This window comes from Vombatus ursinus, unplaced genomic scaffold (genome assembly GCF_900497805.2).
Source record: "Vombatus ursinus unplaced genomic scaffold, bare-nosed wombat genome assembly UNPS02010548.1, whole genome shotgun sequence".
NCBI classification, from domain to species: Eukaryota; Metazoa; Chordata; class Mammalia; order Diprotodontia; family Vombatidae; genus Vombatus; species Vombatus ursinus.
The window spans coordinates 8514070-8531885 of NW_020950326.1; the positions used below are offsets into that span (position 1 = coordinate 8514070).

At 37.9% G+C, this 17816-nt stretch overlaps 1 protein-coding gene across 7 annotated transcripts in view; it reads right to left on the reverse strand.

The window, feature by feature from the left end:
* CLASP1 (cytoplasmic linker associated protein 1) overlaps positions 1-17816 on the reverse strand; it is a 349545-nt gene that overhangs the window by 11018 nt on the left and 320711 nt on the right. For all 7 annotated transcript variants that reach the window (XM_027854750.1, XM_027854751.1, XM_027854749.1 and 4 more), the window contains 2 exons: positions 16546-16736; positions 14771-14899 (listed from right to left, as the gene is read on the reverse strand). In XM_027854750.1, the coding sequence (XP_027710551.1) occupies positions 14771-14899; positions 16546-16736 (320 nt within the window). The remainder of the gene's footprint in view (positions 1-14770; positions 14900-16545; positions 16737-17816) is intronic.

Sequence of the window (17816 nt, forward strand, 5' to 3'; positions counted from 1 at the left end):
GGCAATAAGCACAAATAAAAATAAAGACACACACATACAAAGTAGTTAAGTAAGTAAAGATAGTTTAGGAGAAAGGGCACTAGGCATTAGGGTAGGGTGAGAGTCAGGAAAGGCTTAATGCAGAAAATAGTGCTTGAACTGTATCCTCAAGAAAGAGAGAGGGACTCTATGAGGAAAAGGTAAGGAGAAGTACATTCTAGATGTGGGATGGCCCTGCAAGGGCCCAAAGATGGGAAATGGCATCTCTTTTTGGGGGGGGGGGGGGGCTAGGCAATGAGGTTAAGTGACTTGCCCAGGGTCACACAGCTAGTAAGTGCTATGTGTCTGAGGCCACATTTGAACTCAGGTTCTCCTGACTCCAGCGTTGGTGCTCTCTCCACTGCGCCACCTAGCTGCCTTATGGAAATGGCATCTCCTAAGTAAGGATATAGAGAAAAGGCCACGTTGAGTGAATTAAAGAGAGTAGGGGGGGAGTTGTGTCCAATGAGGTGGATATGAAGGTTGGATCAGGTTGTTTAGGGCTTTAAAATCTGAATACTTTATATATGATCCTAGAGTCAAACAACAAACCAATGCTGTTGGTTCAGTTAAGGAGTCACATATTCATATGTATACTTAAGAAAAATTACTTCGGCGGCAGTGTGTGGAATGAGCTGGAATGGTGAAAGACTTGAGAAAGGGAGAGCACCTGGGGGGCTGTTGCAATAATCTAGGTTAGGTTAGGTGTCTTTTTTAGAGTATATTAACGTGCCTCTTTCCACAACCCCTCCAATACTGATTATTCTTATCTTTGCCAATTTGCTTGGTGTGACATGAAATCTCTGACTTGTTTTGAATCACAGTTCTTCTATTATTGGTGATTTGGAACAATCTTTTATATAATGGATAACAGTTTTTAATTCTTCTTTTGGGAACTGTTGGTTCATACCCTTTGATTATTTTATCAACCAAGGAATGACTCTCTCGTGTATGTTAGCTTTCTATATCACTGATACTTCAGGAAATATTTTTCCACATTAATTTTATTCATTCTTATGCTAATTATGTTAATTAGATTCACCCAAAAGCTTTTCAGTTTTGTGTAACTCAAATTATTTTACTTTTGGTGATCACTTTTACCTCTTGTTTGATTAAGAATCCTCCTCCTAGCCATAACTCTGAAAGGGACTTGATCTGATTCTCTTCTAATTATTATTATTTTTTAAATGTCATGACTTTTAATATTCAGGTCTTGGATCCATTTTCAGCATACTATGACAAATGGCGTAAGATAATAAGTCTAAATTCTATTTCTCCCAAATAAGCATATGAAGTCTAAACAGCACCTAAATGAACAGGAACCTGGGGTTTTGAAGATGAGATGCTCTGAGATGAGTAGTCAATTAAACTTTTGGTTAACTGATGACAGTATAGAGACACCATTATTTGAAAACTGGTAAACAGGATGGGGTAGAAAGAGAGAAAAACCTAGTACTGAGATGCAGTGAATAAGAAACAATTTTTAGACAGGAAGAAATTAGAAGCATTTCCTACTATATCTTAATGAGTACTGACTGAAGAATCAGAAGACAGGTTCTAGTACAAGGCATGTACTAGGTGTGAAACTTTGGGAAAATAATTTAATTTCCCTAGGCTTCATTTCCCTTAACTGTAAAATAGGCATAACAACTGTTCCACTTCTAAGGGAAGCAATATGACATAGTAAAGGATTGCTGGACGTGAGTCAGAGGATCTGGATTCTAACACTTTCTACTATGATGACTTTGGACAAGTCACTTAACCTCTCTTGGCCTCAATTTTTCTATATATATAAAAAGTGTGCATGTGGGAGAAAAGGAACTGGACTTGATGACCTCCAAAGTTCCTCATAGCTCTAAATTTGTGATCCAATAAGTACTTCCTTCTTGTGAAGATAAAATTCCTGTGGAATTACTGTAAACTGTAAATTGCTATAAAATAATTATTAAAAACCAATAACTGCTATAAAATTAACATTATAAACAAAGATAAGTTGATATTAACATTATAAATAATGGAATGTGTCTTCTCTAAAGTCTTATGATAACACCATAGGCACATATTTTTCCCCTTCACAATTCAAAATAAAAATGATACTAACAGTCAATGACTGACTAGTGCTCTAAATGAGTAAACATACTTTAAAAAATATATGCTATTCTTGGCTTATGAAACAACATTAGACTAAACGGCACCATCAGTACTATAACAATGATATAACGATGATTCAGCTATGAAGACTTCACCCCCTCCAGACCTTTATGAAGGGGGCAAAAAGTCACTCACTTGACAGATGAAGGCAAAGCACAAATCAGCAAGGAAAGTTTCTTTTTTTTTCCTGACATGGAAGCAGTTTAAAAAGCCCCATGGAGACTAGAAAGCAACCAATTTACATCACTATGGTGTTTTTCACCTTTGTATACCCAGAGACTAGCCCAGTGCCTTACACATAGCACATACTTGAGAGAAGTTTGCTGACTTGGATTAAATCAATAAACTAAGTTGAAAGGAAGTATTTCAGTTGTTGCTCAGCTGATTTTCAGTCATGTCCAATTATTTGTGACCTCATTTGGGGTTTTCTTAGCAAAGATATTGGAGTGGGTTTGCCATTTCCTTCTCCAGCTCATTTTATAAATGAGGACTCTGAGGCAAACAGGGTTAAATGACTTTCCCTGGGTCACACAGCTAGGAAGTTTCTGAGGCCAGAATTGAACTCATGATGATGAATCTTCCTGAATCCAGGCCTGGCCCTCTATCCACTGTGCCACCTAGGAAGTATAGGAGAGCAGAAAAAAAAACTGGAGTAGGAGTCAGGAGACTGGAATTTAGTCTTGGCTTGGCCAGTAACTAGCTGTGTAACCTTGGGCAAGTCTCTTTACTTTTCTGGTCTCAGATTCTTCACTTATAAAACTAATAAATTGAATTAAATGAGTTCGAAGGTAATTTCTAGCTTCCACATTTTATGATTCCATAAAGGACTTTGTGATATCACCTCAGTTTTAGTCATAAAAATGAAAGCGCGATTAAAAAAAAAAAAATCAACCAATACATAAGGCAATATATTGACTTTGAAAAAAAAAATTAAGGGTATTTCTGCTTAAACAAGAAAGTTGGCTTTATCTAACATGTTTCTTTACTACTAAATTCCATAAAAGCTTTGGCTAGGTGTACCCATGATGCTTACAGGCTCACATACATAAAATAAAACAAAACCACTTTCAAGGCTATTATAGTCAAATAGGGGCAATTTAGAGTCCAATCATTTTCCTAACCACTTATTTCTGTCACAGACATGCCAATTCTTCTAGTCACCATTGTCATCATCCTCAATCCCTCACTCTCCTTGACCCCATGATTGATTCTGCTTCCACAAGATCTTTTGCATCCATTCCATATTCCATGGCCACCGCCTTAGTCCAGGCTCTCATCCCCTCTCAGCTTGACTACTACAGTAGTTTAATTGTTCTCTCTGCCTCCGGTCTCAATTTCCTTTCCAATCCATTCTCCATACATCTGTCAAAGTGACATTCCTAAAGGGAGTCTGACTGTGTCACTCTGCAGCTCAATAAGCTTGCGTGGCTACCTGTTTCCTAGAGCATCAAATACAAACTTCTCTGTTTGCAATTTAAAACTCTCTCAAACTTGGTATAATCTACATTCTAGGCTTATTAATCGTCACTTCCCTTTATGTATTTGATGGTCTAGTCAAAATGGCTTTCTTCCTGTTCTTCACATGTGCGTGTGCTGTGAACATTATGGGAAGTCAATAAAAATTTATTGACTTTCCTCTGCCTTCCAAAGACTTCATATAATGTTCCACATTTAAAGAAGTTTTAAATTCCTTTCAATTAGGAATAGTACTCTAAAACAAAGATGTCAAACACAACCCACAACATTCTGATTGAACCAGATTAAAATGTAATTGGGATGTAACAAAAGAAATAAAAATAACAGAATATAGATAATATTAATATGTGGTATTCTAAGTCAACATGCAGCCCCCAAGGATCCTTATGTAAGGTTAAGTAGCTGCCATTTCTATTTCAGTCTGACACCACTGTCCTACAACATACTTTCTGATTACTGTACCCTTTACATTTTACCACCACCTACTGCCCGGGGCACTTGTGGATGAGTAAGTACCTCACTAAATGATTATTAATATCATTACATAGCCACCTAAATAACAGAAACATTACAGATGTGTCCATGAACATATACTATAATCATGTGCTAATCCCTTGAAAATGCATGATAAAGACACTACTCAGAAACACCAAAGCAGATAGCTACCTTTAGGAAACTTATAAGTAACCCCCTTAAGGGTTTGCTTTAGCATTTAATATGACTGATCTGTCAATATTTACTGAATGCATCGTGTGCAAAACAATTGAAGATGAGGCTATCTAGGTTTTGTGATGACAGTGTGTTACTAATACTGCCCAACAATAAAGATTCTTGCATACTTGGGGGGTGGGAGTAGTATAAGGGAAGATTAATTTTAAAAATACTTATTTGAAAAATATGGAATATAAAGATGACAAAAGTTATACTACTGCCTCATGGAGTTTAAATTCCACTTGAGGATTTATAAGCCTATGTTATAGTTTCCTCCATTCCCTTCCTACTACTTAGTTTTTATGTTTTCTCTGCATCCCTTCTCCCAAACTCCAGGAAGCCAGGAAGGATGAACAATACTGCTGTGCACAATGTTTGGATGAGCTCAACTTGGATAACCAACTCCACTCTTCCCAAGCAGATGACCAACAGGCTATTCTATCTGACCTGCCACTGTATCCTAAGATTCTTTGGGAATTAATATCTGCCCTGCAACTGTAGGCCAGACACTGACATCTAACGGGCTAATGCATCCTGAGGACACTTGGACCATGCCACCTACCCTAGGACTTTTGGGCTTTTCTAGTCATCTTCTCACTGAACTTTCTTACATGTTTTGGCTCCCTCAATTACAGTATGAGCTCTTTGTATTTAAAAGGAGCCTTTCCTAAAATAACACTTTTATTATTGAAAACTATCATGCATAATCCACTTACCTGTTTTCAAAATTGTTATTTTCCTATATTAAAGTCTTATTTTTAAATGAGGGCTTCCAGTATCAAGCCAATACTCTCAGGGTTCTTAATTTTTATTATCTCTGATATATGCATGTAAAAGAAAACTAGTGAGGATGAATCTGCTTTTTTTTTTAACCTGACAAACTGCCTGTTATTTACTGATGGGGAAAAGACAGGGAAGTAAGCATGGCCTGTCATGAAGGTGAAAGTGGGGACAGGAAAGCAACTGTGGAGGTTAGGAGGTCCCCAGAAAGGTTCCATATGATACTGAGTTGGGTTTGAGGTTGAAAAAGAAAAGTCCCTTAGGAATACCTGACATACTAGCTCTGTCACTTACAAATTTTATCATCTTGGGGCAAGTTGCTTTACTTCTCTGGACCTCAGTTTCCTTATTTACAAAATGAAAGGACTGGAATAGCTGACTTTATTTCAAAGCCCCTTCCAGCTCTAAATCTATAATTCTATCATCCTAGATGATAACTCTCCCAAGTTTTCTGGATGCAGTGAAGAAACACTGCATTCCAAGGCCTGTTTCCAAGGTAGCCCTGCCACTAGTTGCTATGTGGCACCTGGCAAGTAAATCAAACCTCGTTCTGGGGCTCAATTTCTTCATCTGTAACCTGAAGAGAGATAATAAGGTCTGCCCTACCTACTATGTAGGGGATGCTAAAAAGTTCAAATGAATATAAGAGAGTTTTTAAAAGCATGGTATTCTAATGCACATTGTTTAGCTGTTACTTTGGCAGTTATATGAAAGGGGGAAAAAAAAGACCTAAGGCCACACTACAACTTCAAACTTATCTCCTCCACAGCACTTTCCCATGACTATTAGGATTATTACCATTAGTTCTTTGCTGTCTCCAAATAACCTATCCCTGATAACATAGATATGATGTAGGACAGACCCTGGCACTGTCTGGGTTTGCACAGGTTAATTTTTATTTTGCTTTTTTGTTAGTCCTTTTTGTATTGCTCTTTATCAGGATTTTCTTAGAAGAGCTACACTGAGTAGCTGAGAGACAGCTGACCTTGAGAGTCAAGAACAGCTGGATTCAAATCCTACTCTAGGCAAATTACCTAACCCCTATGTGGCCCCAGAAAACTCTTTTTAAGTCTTGTAAGTCAAACAGAATGTATAATCTTGCACTGGAAAGTTTCCACATTGGAATGAGGACACTGAGGCAAACAGGGTTAAATGACTTTCCCTGGGTCACACAGCTAGAAGTTTCTGAGGCCAGACTTGAACTCATGATGATGAATCTTCCTGAATCCAGGCCTGGCCCTCTCTATCTGTAAAATGAACAGGTCAAATAAGATGATCTGATAGGCTTGTTCTAACTGAGGAATTATAGTAATAGGAATTTTAATGTAATTATCCTTTTATATAATGTTAACATCTTAATATATGGATAATGACAAGTTAACCTATCCTTAGTCAATAGGAAAATGAATTATTTCAGAAAAAAAATTTGTGTGCTTATGTGTTATGTATATGTTTATATATGTGTGTACACACACACACACACACACACACACACACACACGCCCACGCCCACCCACCCAGGAATCCTAGGTATCTACCGCAGGGAAAAATTCAGCTGACTGTAACAGTGAAGGAATTTACTGAAATTAGTAGTAACAGGTAATATACAAAGGCTTAAAATATCACAAATTTCATTTATCTGTACCTGGTAACAAAAGCTAATTGAAAGCCAGCTCTCTCTTTTCTCAAAGGTGGGTAACCTGCTGGTATAGCACCAATTCTGGTGCTAGGCATCCAGACAACACTTACCTCTCCCTGGGGTTATAGAACTAGTCTGTGGTGACAGGACCCTGTTTTGGCATGGAAGGGAGCTGTCCTTGATTCCACTCTATATGCCAATTCCCTGACTTTTGGCAGACTGCCTGAACCAGGGTGAACTTTGGGTTCTGCTTCTGTGTTCTATGTAACATAAGAACCAATGATTATAAATGTAAGCAAACAGATAGAAAGCAAACATGGCCAGCAAAATGAAATGAGGAAAATAACTTTTTAAACAATGAGTTAGCCAAAAATGGTGAAGAATTTAAAGAGAAATGGGCAGCAGGATCACATAAGGCTTTTGGTTATATATTCTGTTTTGACACATATAAAAAAATTCTGCAGAATTCAAAACAAGCCTGGTTAGAAAAAGAAAACCTCTAGAACAGAGTCCTCAGTGACAATGATTGATAACCCTGAGCCTGAATCAGCTGTCTGGGAGAACATATGCTAAGAAAGACTCACTAATATTAACTGTTGTTGTTCGTCCTTTGTTTTTGAAGAGGACCAATGACATTGTGGAGCAAAGTCTTCACTTGCTCATGAATTGGATTTAACTGAAGCAGAGTTGCACAAAGTTGTTAGCCTCACTCTCTTTTCCAGAGTCACCAAAGTCCAGTGGCAAGACAAAAGTCAAGACAACTGGTAATGGCCTGGGATGCAGGAGATGACCTTGCTGTCTTCGAGGCTCGACCGAGCTCTAAGCGCTCCACAGCGCCTGCTTCAGCTGCCTTCATGGCTGTTGGAACAAATCGTTCTCATTCACCCATTCCACTGGGGGAAGTCTTCACATGCTTGGGGTAGACATCCCCCTATCCACCTCCATCCATCAGCGGCCTATCAGTTACCCTCAACCTGGTTTAGCCCATCTGCTGAAATGGTTTTACCAGGGTGTGGACACTGTGAATGCTCCTGCTTCTTGGAGCCACAGAAGAGCTGGGCGGCAGGTGGACACGAAAGGTGGATGAGCAGCCCTGAAAAGGACTCAACAAGCTCTCACACACAGAGGAGCTAAGACTGTTAGCTAGGAAAAGAAAGACCAGCTTGATTTTTTTTAAGTTAGCTTCCAATAAACGTGATCAACTAATTCAAGTAGAACACTGGTAAATCCTCTCTTAGAGCTTATAGTTTCTTTTACAGCAGATAGTCCCCCCCCCCCAAATCCATCTGTATGTATTTACACACACACACTCATACATTTCATGTGTATAATAAAATCAGGCTTTGTGGTGGTTTGGTGTTTCTAAGATCTACACTAGAGTTTGAGGCAGCTAGGTGGCTTAGTGGATAGAGCGCCAGGCCTGGAATCAGGAAGAATTGTTTTCCTGAGTTCAAATCTGGCCTCAGATATTTACTAGTTGTGTGACCCTAGCCCAAGTCACTTAACCCTGTTTGCCTCAGTTTCCTTATCTGTACAATGAACTGGAGAAGGAAATAGCAAACCACTCCAGTATCTTTGCTAAGAAAACCCCAAATGGGGTCATGAAGAGTTGTACGCGACTGAAACAACTAACCAATAACACTAGAATTTACATCTGGCTCTGCAACACACATCAGGACATTCAACTGGGTCAAAACAAAATAAATAAAGAAAAAATCAAAACCCCAAAAGGCTACTGGGCCATAATCAAAACAATGTTTGTCACAAAGGACATAAAATAACACAACGAAGATTACATATGACCAAAAATGGAGGTGGGCCAGTCTAATGTTGATGGACTGAGGGATAAAAGATGGACAGACAATCCCAGTACTACAGTGGTATTCAGGAAATATTAAAAGAAAGAAGGGAGGAGGCAGCTAGGTGGTGCAGTGGATAGAGTACTGACCCTAGAGTCAGGAGGACCTTGAGTTCAAATTCGGTCTCAGACCAGACACTTGACATTTACTAGCTGTGTGACCCTGGGCACGTCACTTAACCCCACCTACCTCAAAAAAAAAAAAAAAGTCTCCAGTGCATTGGGAACCTCTATGAAGGATTTCTGGAAAAATACAGACAAGAACTGCACAGGATAAGTAGGTGTAGAAGGGTTGTAATTTCCATCAGTGGAGAAAGTAGCTATGCCAATGAGATGACTGGTCTGGCTAAGAAGTAGTTTAGGAAAAGGGCACTCATGATTTAAACCTCCTGTTTAAAATTAAGGCACACCCTAAAAATACCTTCTGGAAAACACTGGTTAAGAACATAACCATAATAAAAGATGTTGAATTTCAGCATCCCCTTACAGCAGCTGTGCTAATGCAAAGACTGTAGAGTAGTCACTAGTCAGTCAATAAACATTTATTAAGCACCTACTATATGCCAGGAACTGTGCTAAGCACTGCAGATCCAAATACAAGAGAGAAAGACAGCCGCTACCTTCAAGAAGCTTACAATCCAACAGGAAAAGACAACACCCAAATGGAACCTGAAGCAGGGTGGGGTGGGAAGCCCAGAGCCAGGGTATGATGGACAAGTCCAGAGGAGTGAAGTCAGGTGGGAAATGAAGAGATGGATTTCCTGGTGCCCTCCTTCAATGGAAGACCACCCTAAGCTGCTGATTTCCCTAGGCTGACAAACATAATTTCTGGGGTGCAGGTTTAGAATGTGGTACATAGTTTCCCCTAGGGACAACACAGTTTATCACAGTATCAGAGAAGCAAGCATATAGTGGAAAGTGAGATAGAAGGTTTTACTTCTAGGTTTTACTTTTACTTACCCTAACCAGCAAAGAAAACAGGAAAACTAGATAGAAGCAAATAATTTCACCTCTTTGAGACTCAGTTACCTCATCTATGAAAGGAGAGGGCTGGGCTCGATGATCTCAAAGGTTCCTTTTAAAAAGCTCCGGCCTTTCAATGGGAACTTTTAGCCCACTGTAGTTAAGTGTCAACAACCCCAGACATGGATATGGTGAAGTTAATTGTTAAGAAATAAAGCTACAGGTTAACAAGTTAAAGAAGAAAATGTGACTCTATACAACTATATTTCATCAAATACTTGAAAAATATTACTCTGCTACATCATTTCAAGAATAAATTAAAAAGACAACTCTAAGTTTTAAAACTTTATTTTAAGTCTAAGATGGATGAATCCATTCACCTGAAATTAAGCATTCTTCCGACATTTCCTTTTACATGGGCATAACATAGTCAGGAAATCCCCATCCCCTCCAACTCAGCCCCCCAACATTGCACTCCAGAGCTCCTCGCCCTTTCCACTGGGCTCTCTGGATACACAGGTCAATCTTTTCCTTTCCCACTTCTTTTCACCTTCCAGCTTCGAGACATGGACTCCTTCACATCTGAACCTTCCTGATCACCCTTTCTAGCACGGGTTGAAATTGTCAATCACTCCCCACCTCCCACCCTCCATTTACTGATCAAGATGGGGAACTGGAGTACTTCTTGTTCCCCATTTTCACTTCCAGCCTCTCTATCAATATTACTCAGTAATCTTTCCTTCTTTGAAGTTCACTCAAACCATATCTACTGCCCAATCAAAATTTTGGTAGCTATTTTCTATCAATTTACAGGACATTCTCCTTTTCTCCTCGATGAGTTTGGTGCCTAGTTCACACTTTTGTGCCCAATTTTATGGCCCAACTCCTGCCTTCATACTATGGAACTTCACCATACATACTGATAGTCCCAGGGGTAGCTAGGTGGTGCAGTGGATAGAGCTCTGGCCTTGGAGTCAGGAGGACCTGAGTTCAAATCCTATCTCAGACTCTTGACACAGACACTAGCTATGTGACTCTGGGTAAGTTGCTTAACCCTGACTGCCTCACCAAAAAACACAAAAAATGAAGGAAAAAAGTACCTCTCATACTGATAGTCCCTCAAGCAGCCTTACCTCCCAGTTCCTGAACTTGCTCATTTACCATGACCACTTCTTCACACCACCTCAGTTACAGTCATACTCTTAATCTTTCCATTACTGACAAATGCATCAGTTTATGAACTATTACAATCTGTTGCTATTCTATGTCTCCTTTCTTGCAACCCCAAACCCTGTTCTTCCTAATCTTGACTTCCAATCGCTTGACCCCTTAGTTTTTTCCCAGGTCATAACGCCTGAAATGCCTACACTCATACTCCCTTTTCCATCTTGACCTGAAAAGTAAACCAATTCAACTCTACAATGTCTGCTTCTCTTGAATCCTTTTCTCCATTACCTTATCACTGACCTTGAACTCCAAACCTTAGCTACAGATTACTATCACCATCTAATGGCTTGCTGCCAAACAAAGCCGGAGAAATCCATGAAACCATACTAATAAGTGTATTACAAATTTATGTTACATAATTTCAAGTAGGTCATCACTGCAGTAAGACAATCTTTTTATACCTCCTTAATTAACTCATATCCCAATCATCAAAGCAAGTTCTTCAAAACCTTTTCAACACACCTAATATCTCCCTTACCATATTCTCCCCCAGCCTCTCAGCTAAGAACTTTGCCTCACATTTCACTGAAAAAATTGAGGCCATTAGCTAAGAATTAAACAGGGAGAGACTGAAGATAAGTGAGGAAATGGGGATGATAAAGAGGGCAATCTCCTAGAGAAGGTGGGATGGCAACATGGATTGGCAAGGAGAAGGAGCCACTTCATTATGTGAGATGGAGTGAAGGCAGAGACAGTGGCAGGAAGCATACAGATGATATGAGATGAGGAGAGGAAAAGAGGAAGCTCTCAGTGGATGGTCTCAATTTTTTTCAGTGAAATATGAGGCAAAGTTCTTTTTATTTGGGGGTAAATATAAGATTTTGAGTTTCAATTTTTTTCTCCCTCCTTCCCATCCCCCAACCCCAAGATGACAAGCAGTCTGATATAGGTTATACATATGCAATCATGTAAACATATTTCCACATTAGTCATGTAGTGAAAAAAGAAACAGAACAAAAGGGAAAACCATAAAAAAAAAAAAAGAGAGAGAGAGAAAATAGTATGCTTCGATCTGCATTCAGACACTATAGCTCTTTCTCTGGATGTGGAGAGCATTCTCCAACATGAGTCTTTTGGAATTGTCTTGGATCATTGTATTGCTGAGAAGAGCTAAGTCTATCATAGTTGATCCTCAACCAATGTTGCTGTTACTGTGTGAAATGCTCTCCTAGTTCTGCTTACTTCACTCAGCATCAGTTCATGTAAGTTTTTCTGAAATCTGCCTGCTCATCATTTCTTATAGAACAATAATATTCCATTACATACCTATATCACAACTTGTTCAGCCATTCCCCAATTGATGGACATTCTCTCAATTTCCAATTCTCTGCCACCACAAAAAGGGCTGCTACAAATATTTTTGTACATGTAAGTTCTTTTTCCTTTTTTATGAACTCTTTGGGATACAGACCTAGTAGTGGTATTGCTGGATCAAAGGGTATGCACAGTTTTATAGCCCTTTGGGTATAGTTCCAAATTACTTTCTAAAATGGTTGGGATCAGTTCACAACTCCACCAATAGTGCATTAGTGTCCCAATTTTCCCACATCATCTCCAACATTTATCATTTTTCTTTTCTGTCACATTAGCCAATCTGATAGGTGTGAGGTGGTACCTCAGAGTTGTTTTAATTTGTATTTCGGTATTCAATAGTGATTTAGAACATTTTTCATATGACTATAGAAAATTGAAGTAATGCTGTTGAAGTCTGGTATTAAATTTTTTTAAATTTTAAAACAAATGAATAGGTCAGTGAGACAGTTTTGTTGTATACACTAATAAATTTTCATATAATGCCCATGCTTATGCTTACCAAAATTTTAATATAATTCTCATATTTGACTTTCCAGGTCCTTGTCCACATTGCCTCTCAAAGAATGTTTATTTTAATAGAGAAGGGAAACTTAATATTATGTTCTATTTAGTGCCCAGCATATTATGCCTATGCAATAAAAACTGATTAATATTTCCTTTAGAATACACCTGATATCAGATCTTGGACTAGATATAGTTACAGAGATCTTATTCTTACCTTTACCTTCTGCCATTATCTTGTAACCACTTTATCATAACAAACTCTCAAGTTCAAAAGGATTACATTTCAAAATGCTTTACTCAATTACTTCGGTTTCACAAAGCAAGTTATACAGAAACTCTAAGTGAAGATCTTTTTTCTTTCTAACATGCCCAGATTCCCATTTTATCTCTCTCACTCTCTTGCCAAAGGCTGAGTCTCATCCACAAATTCACACATAAAATAACCAAAAAACATCAGTCACAGGAGTATTCATTAGGTACTGAACACAACTTTGCAGTTAGCATTGAAACAAAGAAGACAAATTTTTTTCTTGTCTAAGTGTGAAATGAATCTAGAAATTTCTGAAATCAAGAGTACTGAATGAACAAGTAAAAAAGTGATATAAAAACTTAAGCACTAACATCACACAATCAAGAAAGATAACTGGAAGACAAAGATTGTATAAATCTTTATACTCCAACCTAAAACATAAAATAAAAAAAAAGTGAAAAATGTTTTTAACATATTAATTTTAGTATTTTAAAAATATCTTTAAACTACACTAAGACTTCTGAAACAACCTCTACTTAACACCTACTATGTTCCCAGCACTGTACTATATATTAGGTGTAGAAAATTACATGGTACTTGACCTCAAGATAATCTTATTGGTGATTCCATGGTCTGATCACTGATCTATTTTCTAGCAAGTAATAACTGCAATGAGATATTTTTCCAAATCCAGATTTTTCTTGTAGCTATGCTGCTTCAATCAAAGTCAAATTAATCCTTCTCCTAACTATAGTATACTATTTACCAGTTTGAGGAAATAAAATAAAAAAACAAGACTTAATGGAGTAATTGGCTTCTCTGTTCTAGGATCACACCCAAGCATGTAATTTTAACTTGTTAAGGTTACTGAAAAAAATCTAGAAAATTAGGATTTCATTTTCTATAGCAATTTCTATTTGCAAAACTCAGATGAAATTTGTCATAGTGGATAGTGTTGGACTTAGAAACAAGAAGACTTGGGCACTGTGAAAAGAGCACTGAAGGTGCATTCTAAAGACCTGAGTTTGAATTCTGGTTCTGCCAGTGACTACCTATGTAACCCTGGGCAAGGCACTTTTATTCTCCAAGCCTCTGTTTTCTCATCTTTAAAGTTCAAAGGTTGGAGTAAATGTTGGGTCCCTTTCAGCTCTAAATCTGTGATCTTATATACACACACACCCACGCACCCTCCCCACCCAGTGCACAATATACAAATATACGTGTGTGTGTACATATATATGTGTGTGTGTGTATATATATATATATTTTTTTTATATCTGTATGTGTGCATGCACAGACACACAGACACAGGCACACCCCCTTCTTCCTAAATCTTGCACAAACACTTGTTAGCATAAAGTATTCATCAGCTACAAGGAGAAGACACACCTGTAGTGATGTCTTCAGGTTAGAAAATGACTGGTCAGAGCAAGCTGCCCCCTCTCAGCGACTCATGGCCATTTTCTGTTGAAAGGGAGTTGCTTATAGAAGGACGCCAAGTGAAAAGCTTGGTCCCCTCACTTCCCTGTGACAGCCCACCAATATAAATATAAGGATGCCTGCTGTAGAAAATGAGGTGGTTAGTACCTCATACTGTACAGTTCCAGAGATTTGGGATCAAAGTCAATACCCCTAAAGTTTCTTTTAGATTAGCCATGGAACCTTTCCAGTTAATAGGATTTCTGCCCTGTATTAAAAGAAGAGTTGATTTCAGAAAGAATCTTGCCAGGATGTTTTAAATTTAAATTTTAAAATTCATGTTTTAGTTTCTTCTCCCTCCCTCTCACCTCATATTCAGTCACTTTCAGGATTTCATTTGACACCTGCGTGGTCCATGGAGATTTACCTTCAATCCTGGGGCCGCGCACAGCCTGCTTACCTCTTTGTGGGAATCTTTATGTGCCTCCAGTGTTTTCATGATTGTCAGTTCAGCATAGTTTTTAAATCTTGCTGGTTGGTTTCTCAGAATTTCCCGTAACACTCGCAATGCCAATGCCCGTATCGAATGCTAAGGTGCAAGATGGAGGGAGAGGTGTTAACTATGACTGGCACACAAAGCTTTATTAAATAACACCCCCCCCCCATTGCTTCCACTTCCACTGAGGTTTGACTCATTCAAGAGAAGAGGCAGTAAAAACTTAACGTTTATAAAATGTGCTTGTATGTATAATCAATAAAAGAAACAGAGCAGATGAGGAACAAGCTTTCACGTCGTTCATCTCCTGGAATATCTTCGATTTTATGGAGGAGGGCACTATATTTTGCCTTAAAACAAACAAAAATAAGTTATTTGTCATTTTGCATTAAGTTATTCCCCTTGAAATGCTTCTAGACTCAAGAAATATAGTCAGAGCCTAATCTTACTTTCTGACCCTGTAAATGATGAGGTCATTGGTGGAAAGACTTGTAAAGCTCCTTCAGTTTACTCCTGTCCTCCAATTCTGGATGGTAGCCATTCTAAACAGGACTCTTAATCTCAGAAAAAGAGGATGGAGTTTACACTAAACAGTATCTAAAAGGTACATCCTGATTCTTTGCCATTCATCTGTACAATTCACACACTAACACAACATTTATTTATCCTCCACATGATGTCATTTTATCTTTGACTAAAAAAAGCATCCTAAATCTAATGGCCACAGTAGATGGTATTTTGACTAAAGAAAAGTTTGCACATATCTTTTATCATCTTTCTATCTCTATATCCCTCTAAATCAACCTAATGAAGCAGAATCAATGAACATTTCTGAGTATTTGATTACTACATACTCAAATGTTATTGTAGTCATAATGACATAAAACCAACTCTACAATCAACTGTCATTCCTATACCTTGTAATATCAGTTATTCTAAATTTTTATATCTTACTTTTATATTTAATTTTCTAGGAATTTTCCTTGTCTTGCCCCTTCCCTTTTCTTTCATTTTTAATTCTTAGAATCTATACAAACTCTACTTGGGGTAGATTTTTTAACTTTTGGGATGGAATTCAGATAACTTTCAATATTCATTTACATCTCAAAAATGGGGCCAATTTCATAATATGGAGGAAGCTGGTATCCTAAGTCAAACTGATTGCTTAATTTTTAAATTTCTATAATTTGTAGCAATCAAACTGACAAAGGAATTTAAAAAAATAACACAAATTACATTAACATACTTGGGCATAAGAATGAGGGCATATGATGAAAAGCAGCTCTCAGTATGGTCTGTTTTAAATAAAATATATCATATACTGTCCATGTGTCTTCTGTCATACAAAAATAAAATGTTGACATAAAACTAAAAGGAAATAAAATTGACCTGAATTTGATCTATCCTATGTACACAGAGTTTAAAAGAAGCCACCCCATTTTATGATATAACTGCATGCTAAGTCAAATTTTCATCTGCTATGTACTGTATTGTGGAACCAATCTCTTTACGACACAGGTCTCATAAAGTAAAAGTATCACCCTACAACTTCTTAGAGCAAAAATTTGCTATAATGAAGCATAGGAGTAGGTTTAATTTTGTCCTGACATCAACATTCATTATTAAAGGTTTCTATCAAAAAACTAAAAGTGTACAGGAAGCACAAAAATAACTTAAGCCAAATCCAAAGAAAAAGAGACCAAAAAATGAAAATTAAAGTCCAAAGTAAAATTTCTCACATCTTTATCTCCAAGTGTTTCTAGCAGCAAGAGCAAAATTGTTTTGAAGTGTTCTTCCCAAACTCCTAGGTTATCTTCTCGAGTGATCTTGAGTAATTCTAATAAGGCTCCTTTCCTTTCTTCCACCCGTTCGTTGTGATTTGATAATTCTTTCAGGAGATCAGCTACCAAATCAGAATGGTCAATGGGTACTGTGGGAGAGAAATCGAAAACAAAAAGGGGTTATTCTACAGAGAAAAATCCAACCAGAGAATATTCTGCCTGCTGCCCTGGCCTATTTGAGGTCTGAACAAATGGAGGTAACTGATGTGGGCTGCCATCTTGAGTGGCTTTGAGTCACTCACCAAGATCCACAAGCTCATTCTGTAACATCTCTAAAATTCATCACAAAGTCGAGGAAATAAACACTTATCACCTTCGTGTTTCCCTAACACCAATTTTCCTCAGGAATAAATCTGACCATAACTGAATGAGTGTTCTAGGTTCTAGTAAAACTGGAGTAACCTTGAGGTTAATATTGGAAACTGTATTATTCCTTCCAGTTGTGGGGAAAAGGCCTGGAGGTAGCAAATTAATATTTAAATAACCACTTTTCCTCCCACACAGCCACAACTCTGATAAGTCACACAGGAACTTTACTCTGAAAGGTTAAATGGGAGGAGTTGGAATTTGGGAACAATGTCAACTTTTAGCTTACTTACTGAGCACTACTGTTCTCATGAAGATAGGGAACTTATCAGAGACCAAAACACTGAAAGTTTAGTATGAATAAATACGATGGTTCACCAGAGAGCCCTGTTCTATGAGTGAATTACAAGTAGGTTTCAGATGAAAAATTAAATACGAGGGGCAGCTAGCTCCATAGGCATATTTCTTTAACTCCTGTCATTGGAGTATAGCTGTGTACAGAAATTTTAAAAAAGTAAATCACCTGTACTTTTTCTTTCCTAGCATCTCACCCTTCTTTTCAAGAATAACTTGTGGAACAAAACTGAGATAGGGCTTATTCCAAAGGAAAAACTTCATGCCTGATGGCCTGAACAATCAGATGTAACCAATGAAGGCAGCCATTTTGAGTGGTCTTGATTCATTAATCAAGTTCTGTATTGACAAAAAAAATAATCATAATACTGACCAAAGGAAAGTGGCTATATGTAGGGTGACCTTTTGGCTAATGATATATACCAAATCATTCAGCAGATAAACAGGTCATAGTCCATCTCTTCTCCCCACAAAAGGCTTTCTTAATAATCAAATGAGATAATATATGT